This window comes from Xiphophorus hellerii, chromosome 8 (genome assembly GCF_003331165.1).
Source record: "Xiphophorus hellerii strain 12219 chromosome 8, Xiphophorus_hellerii-4.1, whole genome shotgun sequence".
Classification (NCBI taxonomy): domain Eukaryota; kingdom Metazoa; phylum Chordata; class Actinopteri; order Cyprinodontiformes; family Poeciliidae; genus Xiphophorus; species Xiphophorus hellerii.
The window spans coordinates 2098876-2118665 of NC_045679.1; the positions used below are offsets into that span (position 1 = coordinate 2098876).

General features: G+C 41.7%; 2 protein-coding genes across 6 annotated transcripts; one reads left to right on the forward strand and one right to left on the reverse strand.

The window, feature by feature from the left end:
• The first annotated feature begins 436 nt into the window (after window positions 1-436).
• ccng2 (cyclin G2) lies at window positions 437-8424 on the forward strand. Its single transcript, XM_032569170.1, has 8 exons — window positions 437-594; window positions 2619-2757; window positions 2833-2970; window positions 3237-3487; window positions 4365-4443; window positions 4523-4621; window positions 5178-5377; window positions 7604-8424. The coding sequence occupies exons 2-8, from the start codon at window positions 2653-2655 to the stop codon at window positions 7722-7724; spliced, it is 993 nt and encodes a 330-aa protein (XP_032425061.1). The 5' UTR covers window positions 437-594; window positions 2619-2652; the 3' UTR covers window positions 7725-8424.
• Window positions 2409-19648, reverse strand: taf1c (TATA-box binding protein associated factor, RNA polymerase I subunit C). Of its 5 annotated transcripts, none has more exons than XR_004340076.1 (17): window positions 19252-19648; window positions 18341-18452; window positions 18127-18176; window positions 17217-17315; window positions 17000-17067; window positions 15898-16133; window positions 15585-15701; window positions 15397-15514; window positions 14922-14993; window positions 14703-14844; window positions 13933-14061; window positions 13686-13860; window positions 12656-12793; window positions 12300-12582; window positions 11195-11990; window positions 10152-10381; window positions 2409-3002 (listed from the first exon to the last, which is right to left on the reverse strand). XR_004340076.1 is itself a non-coding variant. In XM_032569166.1 (16 exons), exons 1-16 carry the CDS (start codon window positions 19366-19368, stop codon window positions 10232-10234), a joined length of 2766 nt encoding a protein of 921 aa, XP_032425057.1. In that variant the 5' UTR covers window positions 19369-19648; the 3' UTR covers window positions 9975-10231. The 5 variants fall into 5 exon arrangements, 3 of the variants coding, with proteins under 3 accessions (XP_032425057.1, XP_032425056.1, XP_032425058.1); XR_004340077.1 differs by lacking the exon at window positions 2409-3002 and adding an exon at window positions 5567-5585; XM_032569166.1 differs by lacking the exon at window positions 2409-3002 and having other exon boundaries at window positions 9975-10381; window positions 11231-11990.
• Between the last annotated feature and the right edge of the window lie 142 nt (window positions 19649-19790).

Genomic DNA, 19790 nt, shown 5'->3' on the forward strand with positions numbered 1-19790 from the left:
ATCAGAGTCCCAAAGAAGTCAATAAGTGTTTCAGCTGATTACAGACATTGTTTATGAGATTTAATACCAAGTTTGGTTGATAACAGTTGTTAAAAGACTGTCAAATACAACTACGTAATGTCAAAATTACGTCAGGAGCATTGATTTCCCTGGACCAATCAGAATGTAGAATTTTGGGCGGACTATTTGAACGCAACAAGTTGCCGGTTGCTGATTGGCTAATGGAAAGGTCAGTCACAGGGGGGTGCGTCTCGCCGAAGAGCTTTTAGATTTCAGTCACTCCTAATATTTCTCAACATATGATACACCTAGAGGATATATATGGATGTATTAGATCGAAGTAAAGTGAAAAATGTTGGTAAAATGTTCGTTGCAACCGTTGATTTATGCGATCAGCCCTTAAAAGGAGGCGGTTTCTAACGTCAACCAACGCTGTGATTGGTTGTTGCGGTTTTGCTAGGATATGTGGGCGGGGCTTGTCTGAACATCAACAAAAGAGAGGAAAGAGAAAGGAGGAGTAGAAAAGAGGAGAGACGACTGGAAGGAATAAACGACAACAAACGACAGATATGTGGCTTTAACCAACAATAACAGGTAGGAAAAATTTAAAAGTGTTTTCCAGCTTTTAACTCGTCCTGACACCGAGTTGTTAGGGGAAATATTCCGCTTACATTCGGTTTCAGCAAAGAAACCCTCCAGGAAGAATAGATAGCCAATAATTGTCTTTAAGCTACAGATATTTTACTGATAATATAAATATATTAATGATGTTCAACCGTTACCAAGCTGTAGTTATGCTGTTATTTCTGTAACAGAAAATAACTCCGGAAAGACGATGAAGATGGTGTCCGATTCGGAGCCTCTGTAAAGGGCTATTCCGAAGGTTTTTTTCAAATCTGGAGCCTTTTATTTTTTATATCAGCTCTAGTTTAAAATCTAAAACTGATCGATTACCTTATGATGAACAGAAGACAAAATTAAAAACAAAACAATTTAAAACAGCATCTCTGACCCGTTAGATCTTCGTCGTTGTTCGTGAACAAACAAAACCAGCTTCAGTTTTATTTTCTCTGTAATCCCAAAGCTAGTCCACATCCTGCCTCACTTTAACACTTTTAATCTGCTTTAAATTCAAGTTATGTTCCTTAAAATACAATTTATAACATGTGAAACCTTTGTTCTGCGTGTGAAATACAAATTAATAAATTAATTTTAAATACTAAATTCCTCTAAATCTAACCTATTTTATTTCGCAGTTAAATAAATGCACAAAAATACAAACGTGCAACTTGTGCAACATTAAATTATGATGCAATTTTTCTACTTTTTGTGGTTTTGGTAGCAGAAAATTAAAAAATGAAGTTTTCCTGAACCGTCACAGAATAAATTGATCTGTTATTAGTCATGAATATAATTGAGAAAGTCTCATTATATCACATTTTTCTGAATTTTAAGCCAGTAAATCTGAAATCTTTTTGAAAAGAGTGAAATCTCCTTTTTACTTTGTATGTTTACGTGACCGAGCCGGAAGCCAACTTCAGCGTCGTTCATCCGGAATCTTGACATAAATTCTCCAGTTTCCAAATATTAAAGGATATTTTCCCACATTTTCTTCCAGATTTCTGTTAAATGTGATGATAACGAACTAAACTGTGTGACTGTGGCTGTTTCTGAAGTGAGGGAATGTGGTTATATGTGTTAAAAGCGGTTCCCCTCCCCCCGCTCCGAGCAGAGGATTTAAAGACGCAAACAAACGGTTCGAGCTCAGTTCGACGGTAACGGTCCACTTTAACGACCCAAACCCGGCAGGTTCTGGTTTAAATGCGGTGTTTACTGGTTAAATTAGAGGGAGAAACGTCTAAAATATGCAGATTTCTGTTTGTGGGTCAGCCTGAGAAGGCGTCTACCGGAGGAAACCTGACACCGGAGCCCGGCTCCAGCTGGGGGAAGTGGGCCGGGTTCGGGCTCCCTGCCGGGGCCAAGAGGCCGATCACTGACAGGGTTACATCACAGCACAGCCCCGGAACACAAACCGGGTTCTACCCGAACCTAAAGCCTTACTAGGAGGTCAGAAATAGTTTACGATTGGAGATCTGAAAAGTGCGGAGTGCTTTTTTTGTTTTAAGGAATCCAGTTTTACAAAATGAATGCAGGGGAAATCACAAATTATGAAACACGGTGTGGCGATATGGACTTACGTTTTAAACAACATATTTTGTGGTACTATTGTAATAACAATAAAAACTAATTATTACTCATTTTTAGCTAATGCTATGGCTGTGACTGTGTGTTACAGCAATTACAGCCCCACAAACACAAATACTGTCGTAGAAAAACATTCCTATGTGTAAAACACAGTCACACAAAGAAGTGTGATTAGTACCAATAAACCGCAAACAGTAACAGGATTTAATCATGTTTTCAAATTTATTGACATTTCCTTAGAACAAAAAATAAAAAATACAGATAGTTTTGACAGTTTTTAAACATCACTATTTAGGATTTATCATGACTGATGAATTAAAATTGTCATGATAAACGATAAGCGTTTTTTCCAGTAGCTACTAGGCTAGGCTAGGCTAGGCTAAGGGCTAAATTATCTTCTTTTTTCCTTGCAGTGTCTGAACTGTGGTGGCAAAACAAACCGTGAACATGGATGCCGTGCGGCTGATGAAGGAGCTGAAGGTGAATTATGAGCAGGAGGTGGATTTCCTGCCCAGAGAGGCGGGCCTGGACCTCATCGTTTCTGCCCAGCAGGTGAGAAACGCGTCCGTCCGGTAAAGTCCAGAGAAACTCTGCCGTGAGATTCTCTAAACTGTCTTTGCTCCCCAGAGCGGCGGCCAGATCACAGCCAGGAGCCGGGATGTGACCGTGGAGGATCTGTGGAGCCTGACCAGCTTCTTCGGCTACAGCACCCAGAGCTTCGTCCAGGCCGTCAGCCTGCTGGACAGATTCCTGGCCATGATGAGGGTACGACCGACCGCCTCCAGTCCACAACATTACTGGGAAAATCTTTAAACTAGCATTAGCATTAGCATACTCACTCCTCTGGTCGCGTGTTTTGGCTAGCTGCACCCATCACTCACAATAACTCCTGCTGATTTTAGTTCAAACATATTGTTCTCTACAACCACGGCGGCCATCTTGAATTATTAAGTGGTAAATGTTTTCCCTGGTGAAATCTGTGTGAAGTTTTTGCGTCGGCGTGTGAAAGATTTTTCTGAAATGTTCTTCAGGTCCAGCCCAAACACCTGTCCTGCGTCAGCCTCAGCTGCCTCCACCTGGCGGCCAGAGTGACGGAGGAGGAGTGCGACCTGACGCCGGCCGACGAGCTCATCCGCATCGGCCAGTGCCGCTTCACCGCGTCCGACCTCGGCCGCATGGAGAAGATCGTCACCGAGAAGCTGCGCTTCAAATCCAAAGCCGTGACCGCCTTAACCTTCCTGCAGCTGTACCACCAGATCACGCTCACGCACGCCACCTACAGGTGAGGCGCAGACTGCAATCACAACCGTTTCAGTCATCAGCTATTCTGACGATTAATCAAATGGGAAAATGGTCACATCCTGCAGAATTTTCATTTAATTACTTCAGCCTTTTTCTGCAATATTAGAAATACATTAAAAGATGCAAATAAAGAAATAATTAAGTCAGAATTAGGATCCAATCAGCTGCAGCCTCTATAAAAGCCTCATCGGTGCGTCTGTGCCGGGTTCGGGTCAGAGCTGCGCCCCGTTTGCTGCAGAGGGTAAAGTAGGGCAGCCGGCGCTGATAAGGCCGACCGGCCGGCCGTCTGCAGCCGCTTACGCAACGCGGCTGCTTCCAGTCTGCAGAGGCTGAACTCAAAGTTCAGCTCCAGCTGGATTAAACTGTCAGCTTGTTCACAGATTACCTGAGAAGAGCCATAAAAATGTCCAGATTTCTTCTGGAGTCGGTTTGTTGCATGAATTTTACCTCCAAAAGTCGGATCAGCTGCGAGGAAAATCACCAGATTTAGATCTGATGGTAACAAATGTTACTGGACGATAAACTGTCTTCACAATTAAATGACAATATTGTTGTTTTGACACCATTTTTGAATGATATAATGGAAGAACACATTCAGGAAGATCAAACTTTAAATTTACTGAATATTTTAACCTGAACTTGGGCTGTAAAGTGTTGAAGGTTCTTTAGAACAACACAAGTTAAAAAAGGAAAGTAATGCTGAATTGATTTGACTTTTTGGGAAATTCATCCCGGGGCTGAAAAACTGCAGCGTTGTGCTCATCTGGCTGAACTTTTCTGCATCTTTAGATGCTGGATGTGCAGGAATTTCGTCTTTAGCAGCAGAAAATGTGATTTGGTTGTTTTCGTGTGAACAGGAAGGAGACGCTGAGCCTGGAGAAGCTGGAAGCTCAGCTGAAAGCCTGTCTGTGCCGCATCGCCTTCTCCAAAGCAAAGGTAGGACGATCCGTCGGTCCCGCCGAGCCCCTCTGGGTCCGACCGCACAGGTTCTGATCCAGCCCGTCTGTCCCTGCAGCCGTCCGTCCTGGCCCTGGCTCTCCTCAGGCAGGAGATGAAGAGCCTCCAGTCGGAGGACATGCTGGAGATCTCCTTCCACATCCAGAGACACCTGAAGGTACGTCCAGGAAACGAGCCGACCGGACACAAGCTGGACCCAACCGGGACGTTTGTCCTGATGAATCATCAGTTCTTCTGTTCTCATGTCACTAAATCCTGGGTTTTATTATTCCTAATGGATCAGTGACTTATTGATCGTCTTATATTTTATATGTTAGTTATTTAAATTGGGGGATTTAATTTTTATTAAATGTGTGTTTTGTTGTCGGATCAGTCAGAAATCATCACCAAACATAATGTGATCGTGTTCTACAGCAGGTACAGAGCAAACTAAAACATAAAGACATTAATTACAGTCATAAATGATGTTTATGTAACGTTAAAGTGAAAAAGTCTGGCAGCAGATGAAGACGGTTCAGTTTTCTGGAACAAAGAGAAACTTTCTGTCTCTGAAATTCCCAGAATCCTCTGCAGCAGCAGCAGCAGCAGGTCCGCCTGCAGGCTCTGAGCTGCAGGTCGGGTTTTAACCTGCCGACCCGAACAAAACGGCCCGTTTCTGTTTACATCTCTTCAGGAAAGCCTCGGCTTTAACCCGCCGTTTGTCTCGGTTTCAGATTCCCGACGCGGAGCTGCAGCTGTGGAGCGAGTGGGTGGCCCGCCGCCTGTCGGACTACGCCTCGCCCAAATGCAGCAAGCCCAACCACCGGAAGCTGCAGTGGATCGTGTCCCGGCGGACCGCGCAGAACCTGCACAGCCACCGCAGCGTGCCGGAGCTGCCCACCATCCCAGAGGGCTGCTGGGACGAGAGCGAGAGGTGAGAGAAACCAAGCAGAATCACCAGCTTCTTTAAACCGGTCCACCGTTGGCGCTGTGCTGGTTCAGCCCGGATGGTTACACAGCCGCTCTCACTGCCACCAGTGAGCCGCTGGCGGATGCTAAGCGCCGTTAGCAGCTAGGGAGACGGCTCGGTGCGTAACCCGCAAAACGGAGTCGGTGTTTCACGACTCGCTTTGTCCTCGATGCTGAAACACATCAGCAGGAAATATTAAAGTTTAAATCGGTCCTTAAGAGAAGAAGCAAAAGTCCGTAAACGTGTCGGAACCGACTGAAGCCCAGTTAAACAGCCCAAAGTAAACTACATGTTATTGTTCTCTCTGCTGGTTTTTAATGTAATTTCCTCCATTTTTAACTTTTAATATCTTCCTTCTCCATTTTGTCGCTTGTTGTTTGAGATTAATACATGAAAAATTAAATCAGAAATACTTAATTTATGAGAAAAAAAAACCTTCAGACTTCAGTTGAAGGGAATTTAAAAATAAATGTTTGTATTTTAAGCAGTAAATCTATTCTTGTGAAAAAGGAACTGATTTGTTTATTAACTTTCATACATTTCTGGTTTACTTTTTTAAATGTGATTAATCGATGAGTAATCGATTAATCGTCAGAATAATTGATAGATTACTTGATGAATAAAATAATAATCTGGAAACAGACCTGAAACAAACACGCCCTGAAACTGGAGTCAAAATAAAAGCTGTGAGTTAAATGTTCCAGCGACACGTTGCAACAACAAAACACGCCTCAGCTATGAACTTCACAGGTATTTCACCTGAAAGGGAGGCGGCCACGCCCCCGGAGCGTCTCCAAGGCAACGCCGCATTTACTATCAGCATTACTGAGTAAAAGTTGTTCCTCATATCAAACCGCGTCACATTTACAGGAATAATCATCTCTGAGGCAACAACATCGTGCAGCAACGCTCGACTTTCTGATGTGTCACAACGCGGCGGCGTATCTGGTCACGTCCTCACCGACGGTTTTATTACATCACAATCAGCAGAGGGCGGCGGCGGCGGGGGGGGCTCACGGTTTATGTAACTGAGTCAAGATAAGAGGAAGAAACCTAAAGGAGCTCAGAGTGTCGATGTTTAACCAAGAACATTCGATCAGCTGATCTGTTGTTCCCCTGCAGAACCGGTTCAAGCTGTTTCTGTTTCTAAATAGAAAACATGTTGGTCCACATTCTTCTCCACTTCCTAGTTCTCAGAAATCTGAGTTTTTATTGAAGCAGAGGAAGAATAAACCTGACCTCTCTTTAGATTATTAGCAGAGAACCTCAATATTTTGTTTCAGGTGAAAAACGAAGCAATTTAAGGTTCTGTGTTGATCTCATGTCACTAAGTCCTGGCTGCAATTTTAAAATAATTAAAGGGCTTAAACGATTAATTGTGATTAATCGTTAACTGGATTATACAGACACAAAAAGAAGCAATTTTACTGAAAGAACGACACACCAAAACTGTGCATTAATATAAAAAATGTAAATATGTTCTGCATATAATTCCTTCAGAAGAAGTTTCAACTTCACCTGGTTGAAATTCTGTAACAACAAAAACATTTCATTAAGCACCTTCTGCATCCAATTAACCAGTTAATCCAAAAATAATCACTAAATCAGCTGAACTGTATTAATGTTAGTCAAGCAGAAAAGGTTCAGCTTTCCACGTTTTACTGGGATTTATTTATAAAAAAAGTTTATTCTGCAGATCTTTTCATTCAACTGCTTCATCCTTTCTTATACAATATTACAAATACATTAAAAATATGCAAAGAAACAATTAAAATTATTTTTTAAATAAGAAAATAAACATTTTATTGTCTAAAATGCAACAAAACACCCTTCCTTTAGTGAATGTTTGATCATTTGTAACAGGATGCATCGGCAGCATAAAATATACTGTCTACTGATTTGTTATTTTTTGGATTAATAACTGAATTTGAACCAGATGAATTCTGGGTAGAAATACTGACAAAGATTTTTTTTAAATTTTTTGTATCGTTTGGCTTAATTTGTGCTTTGAGTGTGTTGATCTTTCAGCAAGTTGCCTTTTTTAAATAATTGATAAGTAAACTAATTAATGATATTTAAATAAATGATTAATCGTGATTAATCGTTTCAGCCCTAAATCAAATGTTGAGAGAAGTTAGGTTGCGGTTGCATCTGGAGATGTTAAAATTTTTCCCGCCTTCTGGTCCACAGTGAGGACTCTGGTGAAGACGTGATGAGCTCAGGAGACGAGTCTCTCTGCAGCTCTCTGGGCAGCGACGCCGAAGGCCCCTTCTTCCCGCTGCACCTCCGCCGCCAGTACCTCGCCGCCTGAAGGCTCCGCCCCCTGGCCGTGTCTCCGTCCCCTTCACTTCCTGCCGTCTTCATTTCACGCTCTGCCGCCGGCGGAGCGGCGCACAACCTCTGGCAGCTGCTAGCTTTAGCTTGTCGCGGCGTCACATTCCAGGACGCAGCGACTTCCTGGTCAGTTTTGGAGAAACTCTCGGTGCCGAGTCAGCAGACCAGGCTGCAACAAAGACTATTTGCCAAAACGTGTCCCGTTTGTCCCACAGAATGTCTGTTTTTCTTTTGACTGTTATTAACATGCGACTGTTTTTCTGGAGCGCAGAAGGTTGAAGCAGCAGACGGAGTCGTTTTGTTTGTTTAGTCCCAAATATCAGCTGAAAACAGTAAATCCAGAGAAAGCTGCTGCTTTTTCTTTCTGTTTCCAACTTTAATTTGCACAGTTTTTGTTTTGAAATGTGTTAGAAGGTGAAAGTGTGTTTAGCGTACATGTGGACGTGTGAACCTGCTATGATGTAGCTTAGCTCAGTTTGAAAGTGAGGATGTTGTTTCAAACTAAATAATGCAGAATGTGTCAAAAAAAGTGAAAAAATGTTTATAGAAAAACCTGTAAAACTGTAAATGGTGTACAAAAAAATTCTGTTAATAGTTCTGTAGATAGTGAGTTATTTATTCTGTTTTTGTCACATGTCCTGAAAAAGAAAAACTTATAAAAAACACGCTATTTTTAACCCACTGCCTGCTGTTTGTTCATTTTTAGCTGAATAAGATCCGCCACCAGGAAATAATTCACATCAGGGTCAGATTTCTAAAAATCCCACTTAAATTTTCTTAATTCTTCAAATTTGAAATCTGGAGGGGAAAAATCTGCTCTTACTGCAGTTTGGGAAAAACATTTTTATTTTCTTATTTAAACGGAGCTGAATTATTTAAATAGCTTCTATTAATGTATGTTAAATATGTAAAAATTAAATAAAAAAAATTAGAAAGTAAAAATTTTTAATTCAATTAATCAGAATAATTGATTAATCAATTTAATATCTGATAAATCAATCACTAAGGCATTTATTAGTTTGGTGTCGTTTCTTCAGGATCAGTTTGATGATCTGAGTTTTGAGAGTAATTTATTTTATTTTGAAATAAACTCAGTTTCATCATCTTAAGATCCCAGTTTGTTTGTTGTGTTTGAACTTTTATCATAATTTTTAAGTATTAATACGATAGTTGCCTCTTTATGAGACAAGTATCTTCATTTTCTTGATAAAAAGAGATTTTGATCTTTTGACGATGAGATCTTTAGATAATTTTCCAGAAGCAGCTTTGATCATTTTGTTCAATTTTATTGTTTAATCTCAAAATATCACAATCTCTGCTGCCAATAGTTTTATTTTGTGTAAAATCTGATTGAGAATATTGGTTTTATTTAGGGCTGAAATTATTTTAGTAATAAATTATTCTGATGATTAATCAATTAATCGTATAAAAATAATTGCCACCTGCAAATTTTTCATTTTACATAATATTAGAAATACACAATGGAAGTCATTTAGTTCTTTAATAAGAACAAATATTGCTAAAACATAATATAGCATTCCTTCAGTGAATAATTAACCATTTGGATTTATAACTACATGGCAAAAGGGGCTTAATATGAGGGTTATTTTCATCTTAAAGGCAAAATATTTGTTTTTTTGTATAATTTTGGTTTAATTCCTGCTTTAAATCTGTTGTTCTCTCTGCAAATACTCCAGTTGGATATTAAATTGGTTGATTGAACAGTTGATTAATCACGATTAATCATTTCAGCTCTAGTTTGATTAACAAATAATGCTGAGTAATGTTTTCAAATCAGATCTCAAAGAGGAGATGAAGATGATCTCAATTTCAATAATCTCAAAATAACGAGATCTTCGTGTGAAACGGATTTATTTTAAAATAATTTTAAAATAAGATTTTAATCTAAGATTGGTTTTACACTAAAGATTATTTCTTTATGTTGACGTTTCACAGCCAGGCTCAGGTTAGTTTATGAAGAGAAATCATCACAATGATGCAGATATTTACATCTAGAAGAACTTATGCATTTATGTTGTCATAGCAACCAGTAAGAACAACTTATTCTGCCACCCAAGTTGGGATTTAAATGTTTTCTAGTTTTAATTAATGACTCAGCAGTTTTCCATCTTCGGCCTCATTTCTATCGAAGGTTAAAAACCGTTTCTGCTCAGAAAAGTTTTTTCTGATTTTTAGGATCTGGAGAGACGAACTCGGAGTCCGGAGGCCATGGTTCTGCACGCTCAATTTTATTTAAACAAAAAAACGCTGGAGAAAACCAGCCAGGTTATAAAACGTCTTTCATTTTCTGCTTCTCTGTGCAAATATTTGTTTGTTGTTTCAAATTAAAGCGACATTTTAATCAACGTTTGCAGTTTTTAGCACAAAACAACCAGAGTCCTACCAGACGGGCCGCTCTGTCTTCGGTTCCCTCCTCCGCCGGGTCACTTCCTGTTCCAGAGTCACAATAATCCAATCCTGGGATCAGAATCCCATCCGGGATTTCTTCTTCTTGGGTTGGGACGCCTGCAGCGCCCCCCGCTGGCTCTGCGACGCCTTGGAGGGCGTCAGAGACGGGAAGCTGGGCAGCTGAGAGGAAGAGGAGGAGGGGGCTGGATGAAGAGGAGGATCCTCCTGAGGAGACAAGACACAGGAAGTGATGTCACAGTGTGGTCCAATCAGTAATTCTCCCGATTGGTTTAATCCGCCCCCTGCTGACAAAAACGCGTCCCTGCAGGATTTCAGGTCATGTCTGTAAAATATTTGCTGTGCTGCGCTACGCTAACAAGCTCAGATGTAAACACTATCAATTAATCAATCAATCAATTAATCAATCAATCAATCAATCACAGAAACAAACTGTTAGGTAAAAGGTAACAAAGAAAAGTGAGGCTTCATCCACTCTGGTGGAAACTCATGAATGGATTATTTTAGTCATTTATTCTATTGATTAGTTGGATGTTTAATCGATTAATTGAACAAAATAAATGATCATATTCTGCATTTCTTTCAGACAATATTAGAAAATCAATAAAGGTGCAAATAAACAAATAATTAAATTCATTTTTAAATAAAAAAAAAAGAAGATTTATTCTCCAAAATGCGAAAACAGAATTCCTTTAGTGAACGTTGCATCATCTGTCGACTGATAATATTTTACAGTTTTAACTTTAAGTTCTTCCAGCAAACAGCCTTTCTGTCAGTCTAAATACTCCAGATAACTATTAATCAATTACTAAATTAGTTGAAGGTTGTTTGAATAATTGATTAATCACGATTAATCGTTTCTAGATTGTGGTATGAAGATGCTTATAAAAGTAGTTTCTGTGTTTATCTGTTGTGTTGAAATTTAAATTTAGACGCCATGAAGAACAAATTGATTAATTATTGGTGATAATTAGATGAGAAACTGATCATATATATGGATGAACAGGTGTTTCTCCCCACCCTCCTGAAACCTGGTGGTGGCAGCATCATTCCCACCTGTGTTTCCCACAGAGAGCTCAGTGATTGGTCGGCCAGATTCCAGCTCCTCTGATTGGCTGTTTGTGGTTCTGGAGTTCTGCTGGGCGGATCCAAACGGTCCGGCGGCGGCAAGTCGTCCTGATCCTCCAGGAAGGCGGCCAGCCGGCCCAGAGGCCTGCTCCACTGGCTGTCGGACAGCGGGACGCTGGTTCCTGAGGACCAGCCGGAGAAGTCGTCCACGTCCGTCTGGTAGCTGATGGAGGAGGTGAAGCTGCCGCTGAGCCGCAGGTGGCGCCCCGCCGCGCGCTGCGCCTCCTTCTCCCTCCTCCTCCTCCTCCTCAGCGCCTCCTTCTTCATGGCCCGGTTCTCCCCTCGCTCCTCCTGCCACCACTCCAGCCACGCCTCCTTGCCGCCGCGCCACGCCGCCGTCAGCCGGTTGCTCAGCGGGTCGCACCACGCCTCGGCATCCACCGCCGGCGGCACCGGAACCGGGTCCAGGTCTCTATTCAGCAGCAGCGACCGCGTCCGCATGCAGCGCTGCAGATCCTGCTGCAGCGCCCCCTGCAGGTGGCGTCCGGCGGCGCCGGGCTCCGCCACGCTCAGCAGACCAGCGGTTCGGACCGCGAGGTGCGGCGGAGCGCCGGGTTTCCCCTCCCGTCTCCTCAGCTTCTGCAGCCAGCGCCTCCAGGCGTGACGCGTGGCGCTGCTCAGCACCGAGGGAGCCGACCAATCCGCTTCGTTACCAACGGCGACGAACGCCGGGATCTGATCCGGAAGCCTGGCGGGAAAACAAACGCTGCGGGTTATCAGGATAAACGATGATGTCGTTGTTTTGAGATCAGGAACAGATTCAAAGATCAATAAAGTTTAAATTGTAACAGTTCAATCTGGATTTTAAATCTCCAAAACAAAACAAATAAAATGAATCATAAAGTTTCTGAAAACCTTCAAAATAAGAAGCTAGTTGAGACCAAAACACCAAACTGATACATTTTATCATCCAGTTTTTGGTAGAAAGAGAAAAACGATAAATCATGGAAAATTTTAATTATTGAGTTTGTTTTAATCTTTCATTTATCAGGCGTACCGATCAGAACTCTGGTTCCTGTCGGGCGTTTCTGGGACAAACGTGTGAGAGTTGGGATCCTGCGTTGGCATGACGACGTCCTCGTCGCTGGACGTTTCAGCAACCAGCAGCGGGGAGCGAGCTCCGGTCTCCGGCGCTCCGGTCTCCGGCGCTCCAGTCTCCGGCGCTCCGGGTTTTCCGTCATCCCGCTCCAGGATCTGGTAGAAGACGTCCCCCGCTGCCGTCAGCTGGAGGACAATCATGGTCGCCGTGGAGACGGACGTTTTCTGGAGACACGTCAGGCCTGGAATCACAAAGGAAATCTGTTAAAGGTGGGCGACGCGGCGCTGGCGCCCTCTACTGGGGGCGGTGGTGACCTGCAGCCGGTGAAGCCAGTCTGTGGGCGGCGGTCTGCTGACGGTGGGGGATCTGGACCGGGAGCAGAGCCAGACTGTCTCTGGGCCGGAGCAGAACCTGAGGAGAACCGTGGCTGCAGCACGCCTCCACTCTGCCTCCTGGAGGAGAAGAAGAAAGATGAAAATAAAACCAGTAAAAAATAAAACCAGTAAAACGTCTGTTACTGGTTCTAAACATGGTGACCGCTCCACAGATCCGATATGTGGGACGATTTTAGCACAAAATAAAATCTTTTTCTGATCTTTTCGCAGAGACACAGATTCATAAATAATCCAAACAGAGAGGAAAAAATAAACAAACCAAAAAATTATAAAAACATTTAAAAAAATAGCAAGAAAAAAAACAAAAAATTTAATTAAATACAAAGGAGAAAATAATAAACACCAAGGACGAAACAAAATAATTATTTAAAAATGTAAAAAAATTAAATAAAGTTTAAAAAAACAAAACAGACAATTATTACAAAACAAAAAAAGGCTGAAAATTAAAGAAAAACCATAACTTAATAATTTAATAAAATAACAAAACATAAAACAGAATACTAAAGTTTTTTTTAGTTAAAAATAAAATAAAAATACAAATTCAGAACATACTAAAAACAAAAATCCTAAGACAAAACAAACATATTTAAAATAAATAAATGAAACTTAAAATAAAAAATATATTAAGAGGACATAATTGTTTTCTTAAAAGATAATTAAAAAACAATAAATACAAAATAAAAATTAGAATACATAAAAAAGCAAGAAAACACCAAACTGGGAGGACGAAGCAAAAGAACTAAATGTTTCTCTAACATGTTTGAAAATGAAGATCCTTAAAATAAATGAAAACTAAACAAGCAGAATAAAAGAACAGAGATTTTAACATTTTATGTCAAATTTAGGGTTTGAAAACAAGCCTGGTCGTCCAATCAGATTCTCCAGAAAACAAAAAGTTTCTAAAACCTTTAAATGAACCAGAGCCTGCTGCTGCCCCCTGCTGGCTCACCTGAGTACTGCAGCAGAGTGATCTCCTGAGACGACTGCGACCCGAGCAGAACCTTGGTGGTTCCTGACGCGGAGCCTGGAGCCACGTGGCAGAAAAGGGGCGGAGCCTCCATCATGTGGTCCCACTTCAGCATGGGGACGCCGGGGAAGCGCTCGTCCATGATGTAGGCCGAGTGCTGCGCAGAGACAGACAGGAAGTTCAGATTCATCTGGAGCGCCGAGGCAAAACGGACAGAACCGAGACTCACCTGCGTGGTGAGGAGGTGGTGAAAGGGGTGAACGTCTCCCAGGAATCTGACCAGGAGGAGGCGCTCTCCGCTCTGGCAGTCTGAGGTGCTGCTGATCCGGAACAGAGTGTGACACGGGTTCGAGTCCAACTGGAGGAGAGAGAGCAGCGATTAAAGTCCAGAAGAATGTGACCAAAACTGTGTCGATGTTCTGCTGAGAATCACAGTTTCATAACTGCTGTGTTTCAGTTGAATAAGAAACACAATTAAAGTAGAACGTTGATAATTATAATAATTTAATAAGTGGTTAAAAATCAGGCAGCATCATCATCCTCCAACCACTTCCTGTCGCCTTCTTTGTCGTTTCCGCCAGTAGCAACGTCCAGCATTTTACCACTGCAGTGTTAATTAAACTAATTTCAATACAGCTGAAAAACCTCATCCTAAATCAAAACATGTTTTGAAAATCAGCGTGTTTCGATTAAGAAAAGTTATTTTCATAATTCAAATTTCTGCAATTTTACGAACAACAGAAACAGATGGAGTCAAAATGTTTGTCCTTAAATACGAAGCTGGTTGAATCTTTCTCATTTTTGCCATTTCCTCTTCGTTGTGGTTTTTTCCACACACACATACGGTCCTGTGCCGTCTCCATGGCAACAACACAGTATCCCACGTCGCTACAAAATGGAGGCCGACATACGGCTGATTGGTTTTTATTTTTTAAAATCGATGTTGGGACGTTTTAAATTGTGAATCTTTTTGTGAATCCAGCTCTAATATTCTCCCACCTTCACCCTGAAGTCTGTGAGCTCCACCCCCGTCCGGTCGGCGTACAGCATCACTCGTGGGTGGGCGGAGAATTCGCACCATCGCCATGACGACTTGGCGTTGAAGTACAAGTTGCTCTCCTCCGTCCGGACCTCCTGCATCCTGACGGAGGGAAAGCAGGAGACACTGAGACTCCTGCAGGCGTTTGGACCCAACCTGCAGGTCGGTGTTTTCCTCACCCTCTGCCGACCGTCCACAGGTTCGCCGCTCCGCTCTCACTCGCCACCAGAACTTCACCCAGAATGTGCGGACTGAGGAAACAGAGAGGAGGAGGTCAGCCTCCGGGCCGGACGATACGGCTGAAAACGTATCACCATACGAGCATTTCACATCAGTTAATATCAACAATTATTGATTAGTGATTTTATCTTGAATATCTGAAATGCTGGTGATGTGACCTTCAATTGCTTTTTTGTTTTTTTTTAAACAGCTATCAGGCAAAGTGGGGAAACTGGAAACTGCTGCTGCGCAAGCTAGCAGGTTGTTGCTAGGCAACCAAAGACTGAGTGAGTTGCCAGGCAACCAAAGAGTGAGTTAGTTGATGCTTAGCAGGCTGTTAGAAGTTCAGCAGCTAAACTCTGTCCTCTGCCTACGTCTCCCAGAATGCAGTGCGGTTCTGAATCGAAGTTCAGTGAATATTCTTTATGACCCGACCTGACGCTGACGCAGCTGGCAGCAGCTCTGGTGCCGACCACCTGCAGCAGGCGCGGCTCCTCCTGTTCCCTCATGCCCCAGACTCCACAGACGTGGTCGGTGCGCACGGCGACGCAGCCTGCGGGGCGACAGGAAACGGTCAGCTGAACCTCCGGGAGCATCGCCGATCCTTCCGGAAAACGCCGTACTGTCGCCGAAGCGCGAGCCGCAGCTGATCTGTCGGACCGGAGCCTTCAGCTGGAAGCCGACCGGCTTCCGGCCGCCGGCGTCCACGCCGTCGCGCTCCAGCGCCACCCTGTGGAAGTCTGAGGTACTGCGTTAAGAAACAATTCAGTTTGTTTCTGAATGTTTGACCATCATTCCCTCTGGTTTTGCTCAACTGGATTGATTTTTTTAAATCTTCCTTTTGGATGTGTAACCATGGTAACAACGTGTCTTTTTTTGTCATCTCAAAGCTCAAATAAGGCCTGAACTTTGACCTAAAGGAGCAGAGCAGGATACTGAGGCGGTCCATTCCCGGGCCCCCGGGGTACAGCAGGCAGCCCTCGCCCTGCGAGAACGGGACGAAGGCCAGAGCGCCCCCGGTGGCCGCCTCTGAGAACTGCATGCGGTCCCTCTGCTCGGCCAGCTCCTCGTGCAGCAGCGAGCCCAGCAGCTCCGGGGGAACGTCGTGGACCACGTCCCACAGCAGGCTGCAGAACCGGTCCAGATACCTGGACCGGTACGCCATGGGACACCTGGAGAACGAAACAAAACAACAAATAATCATGGAAAAATGATATATACGCATCAACATCAGACGATATTTGTAATATATTTATTATGAAATTTAAATTTTTTTAAAGTCTGGTTATTAAAAGATTAATATTTTGTATTGTGCCTGACTTTTTTCTCCTAATAAAATAATTTTCTACTCTAACATTCTTTAATTGCAGTTGGGGAAAAATGTATAATCAGTAAATATGAGACATTGGGCCACAACAGGTATGAAAATATCAGAGCAGATATTGACCCACATTTCCAAATCAGTGCATTTATATTGAAAAGACATCAGATGGTAAATAAACCATAACCTCAGGCAAAAATCACAGCAGAAAGCTAAAGTTTTAAGTTTTAAACTAAAAAATATATCAACACCAAAAACATCATGAATATTTCTGATTCTTACTGTCCAATTCGAATAACTTAATTTGAAATTTCCCTATTTATGATCTTTTCCAAAATAAATAAATACAAATACATCCATAATAATTTAAGTTATTTTAAACCTAACTAAAAAATTAAATGATTGGCTAAAGACTGCTGGAAGTCTGTACAAGCTCCGCCCCCTTTTTCACTCAGAGTGCAAGTAGGGACACACAATATACTGGCACTAAAACAACTGACTAATTTTTAACAAAAATATCAGCAAACATTGGATAAAATAACAATATCAATATCGGCCTAAATTTTCAGATCAGTTCATTAAAAATCATTTGGTCTCATCAGGATTTTATTCTAACAGATCAAAGTTCTTCTGATCTTTAGTGTAAACAGTTTTTCAGATTCTCTCTGTAGTTTGTTTGGTTCTGTTTTGAGTCGATCCAGTTGGTTTTCTGCTCACATGTTGAACTTCAGCTGGTCGACGAAGCACTTCGTCCTCCACATGTTGACCGAATCTTTACGATATTGCTGCAAAACAGCAGCAGATTAAAGATGTTAATCTTCAAACCGCCTCAGATTAAAGCTTTAATCTGAAGCTTTAATCTGAAGCTTTAATCTGAAGCTTTAATTTGAAACATTAATCTGCGGCGTCGGCAGCAGGTTGGGCTGAGACTCACCTCCTTCATCTTGGCTTTCTTGAAGTAGAAGTTTTCGCCCAGGATCTCACTCATGCAGCCGAAGGCGTCCGGGCCGTGATCCATGTAGAAGTTCTGCATCTGGACGAAGGAGCAGAAACGTTTCTTTACTCTCTGAGTCGATTTATTTCAGAAATGAGGAATTGGGTAGAAAACTGAGAATTTTCCACTTAATCCACTCGGATCTTTTCCTGGTCATTGAAAGCACCAATTCTACTCTCAGTCAAATAATTTGATTTTATGGATTAATCAAATTTTTGGTTTTTGAAAAATTCCTTCAACTTCAGAGTGAAGTCAGTCAGGGCGGCCATCTTGTTTGTCATCTTCTATTTATTTGGACTTTAAATTAAGATCAACTGTTTGACAAACTATTAGCACCGAGCTGAGATTCATTATGACAATAAAGTCAAAATAATACAAGAGTAAAGTTGTTTTATTAGGAGAATAAAGTAGGAATTTTATGAGAACTCCAACATGAAAAATAAAAAATGAAAATGAGGAAAGTTGGAAATCTTTGGAATAAGTTTTACAAATAAGTCAATATTTATCTTTTAACATCAGCATTAAATATTATCAGCAGCAGGAATTTTTTATGTTTCTCATTAAAAATTAGTTGTTTTATTTTGCATTTTTTAGACATTGTTCTGGTGATTTGTGTCTTTCCTTTGCTAATATTATGATGATGTTTTCATAATTAAACAATTAAAAACATTTTGCAGCCTGATGTTAATACTCTGTTATACAACAAGCAGGAGTGATAATACAGTTTGTGAAAATAGTTTCTGTCATCTATCTTTTGGTTTTTTAAACTATAATTGCTCAGAGTTAGTTAAATAATTGTCAGCGTAAATTGGCCACTAATATCTGATCGGTTTATTAAAATGTTCCTCACGTGTTTTAAGAAGTCCAGCGGATCAGGAGGCGTCAGGAATTCCTGGAACGCTGCAGGAAAAACATCAGACGGGAAAACTAGAAACTACAACAAGTTCTACGGCTCTCCGCCTTTATCAGAGATCAATAAACATAAATGCTTCACGCAGAGACGATGGGAAATAAAACCAACAGAGCGCTCACTCTGGATGCTTTCTGGATCAGAACCGGCTCACCTTTCCTGGGGGACAGCAGGGGAACCGGAACCGGCTCCGTCTGGCGCCAGACCTCCCCTCCAAGCTGCCGTTTGGACGTGAACGCCCAGCTGGAGAGAGAGCCGGTGCCGCCCTGGAACCAGAGCCGCATCAGGTCATCATCATCATCACCATCAGGTCATCATCATCAGGTCATCATCATCATCATCACACTGAGGCCCAAAAACTCAACCTCCTCACCATCATTCAGGATGAAACACCTGGAGGAAAACTAATACTGCAAATCACCCAGAATGCACTGCACCACGGGTGTAAATGTAATTAAATTAGGAGTGAAACGATTAATCGTGACTAATTGATTATTGACATAATTGTCAGCTAATTTGGTAAGTGATTAATCGTTAACAGACTCAAAGAAAGACCACTTGCTTAAAGCAACATATTCAGAGCAGCAATTAGGTCAAAAATCAATACTAGATAAAATCATCTGTGTCTGTGAAGAGGTTGTATCCAAAACTAGCTTCACCCGGTTCAGAGGCTCTAAAGAATTTCTAGTAAACAAATAATAAAATATTTATTTTCATATTTAAAGAAAGGAATTGAATTATTTGTTTATTTGCGTTTGTAATGCATTTCTAAATTGTATAAAAAAGATTAAGAGGTTATATTAAAAATCTATAGAATGTGGCACTTTATAATTGTCAGAATAATCGATTACTAAAATAAATGATTGTGTCAAATTTGTAATATGTAAGAACTATTGATTCAGTGTTTATTAAACCTTAAATAAGCACTTTTAAAGACTCTACGTGCGCTTTCCAGACGTCAGTGAACGCAGCATCGTATTTAACTCGGATTTGTTTACATATTGAACATTATTCAATATATTATTGTGACCCAAACTTCGACAGGTGAGCTCAGAAAATCCCCACCTGCGCTAAGACTCCGTGGTAGCAGCCCCATCCTCCTGCGCAGTGTCTCTGGACCCGGTTCGGCGGGTCGCAGCTGTAAAACGAGGGGAAAAGTTGCCGAGGAAACTGATAATCCATTATCGCTGTCCGGAATTATCTGCGTCCCTGTCCGTGTGCCTGAGAGTCGGAACAAGTCCAGACATGTTGAGCTGTCCCGACCGCAGCTGGCTCCGATGAGACATCCGGTTTATCCGCCTACAAACAGCCGGACATTCATTTACCTGCTGAGTTTTATAGTTCAGAAAGTGAAAAACACTAAATGGAGGCAAAAATATACAGAAATTAAGTTAAATAATCTGAAACTTTCACTGTGAGTCGCTAAACACGTGTTGTTGCTCCGGTAGGTTGAGCGGAAGTAAAAGAAGACAACAGCAGCAACCACTTCCGGTTTCTTGGAGGAAACTACAAAACAAAACAACAAAAAATCCCATTTATGCCAAACAAACACACAAAATAAAAAACTAAATCAAAGTTATCAGATGCAATGGCATTAATTAATA

Bases quoted from the DNA above. Each gene is read 5' to 3' on its own strand.
- ccng2 (XM_032569170.1), top strand. From the start codon at position 2,653: ATGGATGCCGTGCGGCTGATGAAGGAGCTGAAGGTGAATTATGAGCAG. The intron at 4,444-4,522 runs GTAGGACGATCC...CTGTCCCTGCAG, and splicing joins TCGCCTTCTCCAAAGCAAAG to CCGTCCGTCCTGGCCCTGGC. The intron at 4,622-5,177 runs GTACGTCCAGGA...TCTCGGTTTCAG, and splicing joins ACATCCAGAGACACCTGAAG to ATTCCCGACGCGGAGCTGCA.
- taf1c (XM_032569165.1), bottom strand. From the start codon at position 19,368: ATGGATTATCAGTTTCCTCGGCAACTTTTCCCCTCGTTTTACAGCTGC. The intron at 15,515-15,584 runs GTACGGCGTTTT...GTCGCCCCGCAG, and splicing joins CGGCTCGCGCTTCGGCGACA to GCTGCGTCGCCGTGCGCACC. The intron at 10,382-11,194 runs GTGGGGAGAAAC...TTGTCTCCTCAG, and splicing joins CACCACCAGGTTTCAGGAGG to GAGGATCCTCCTCTTCATCC.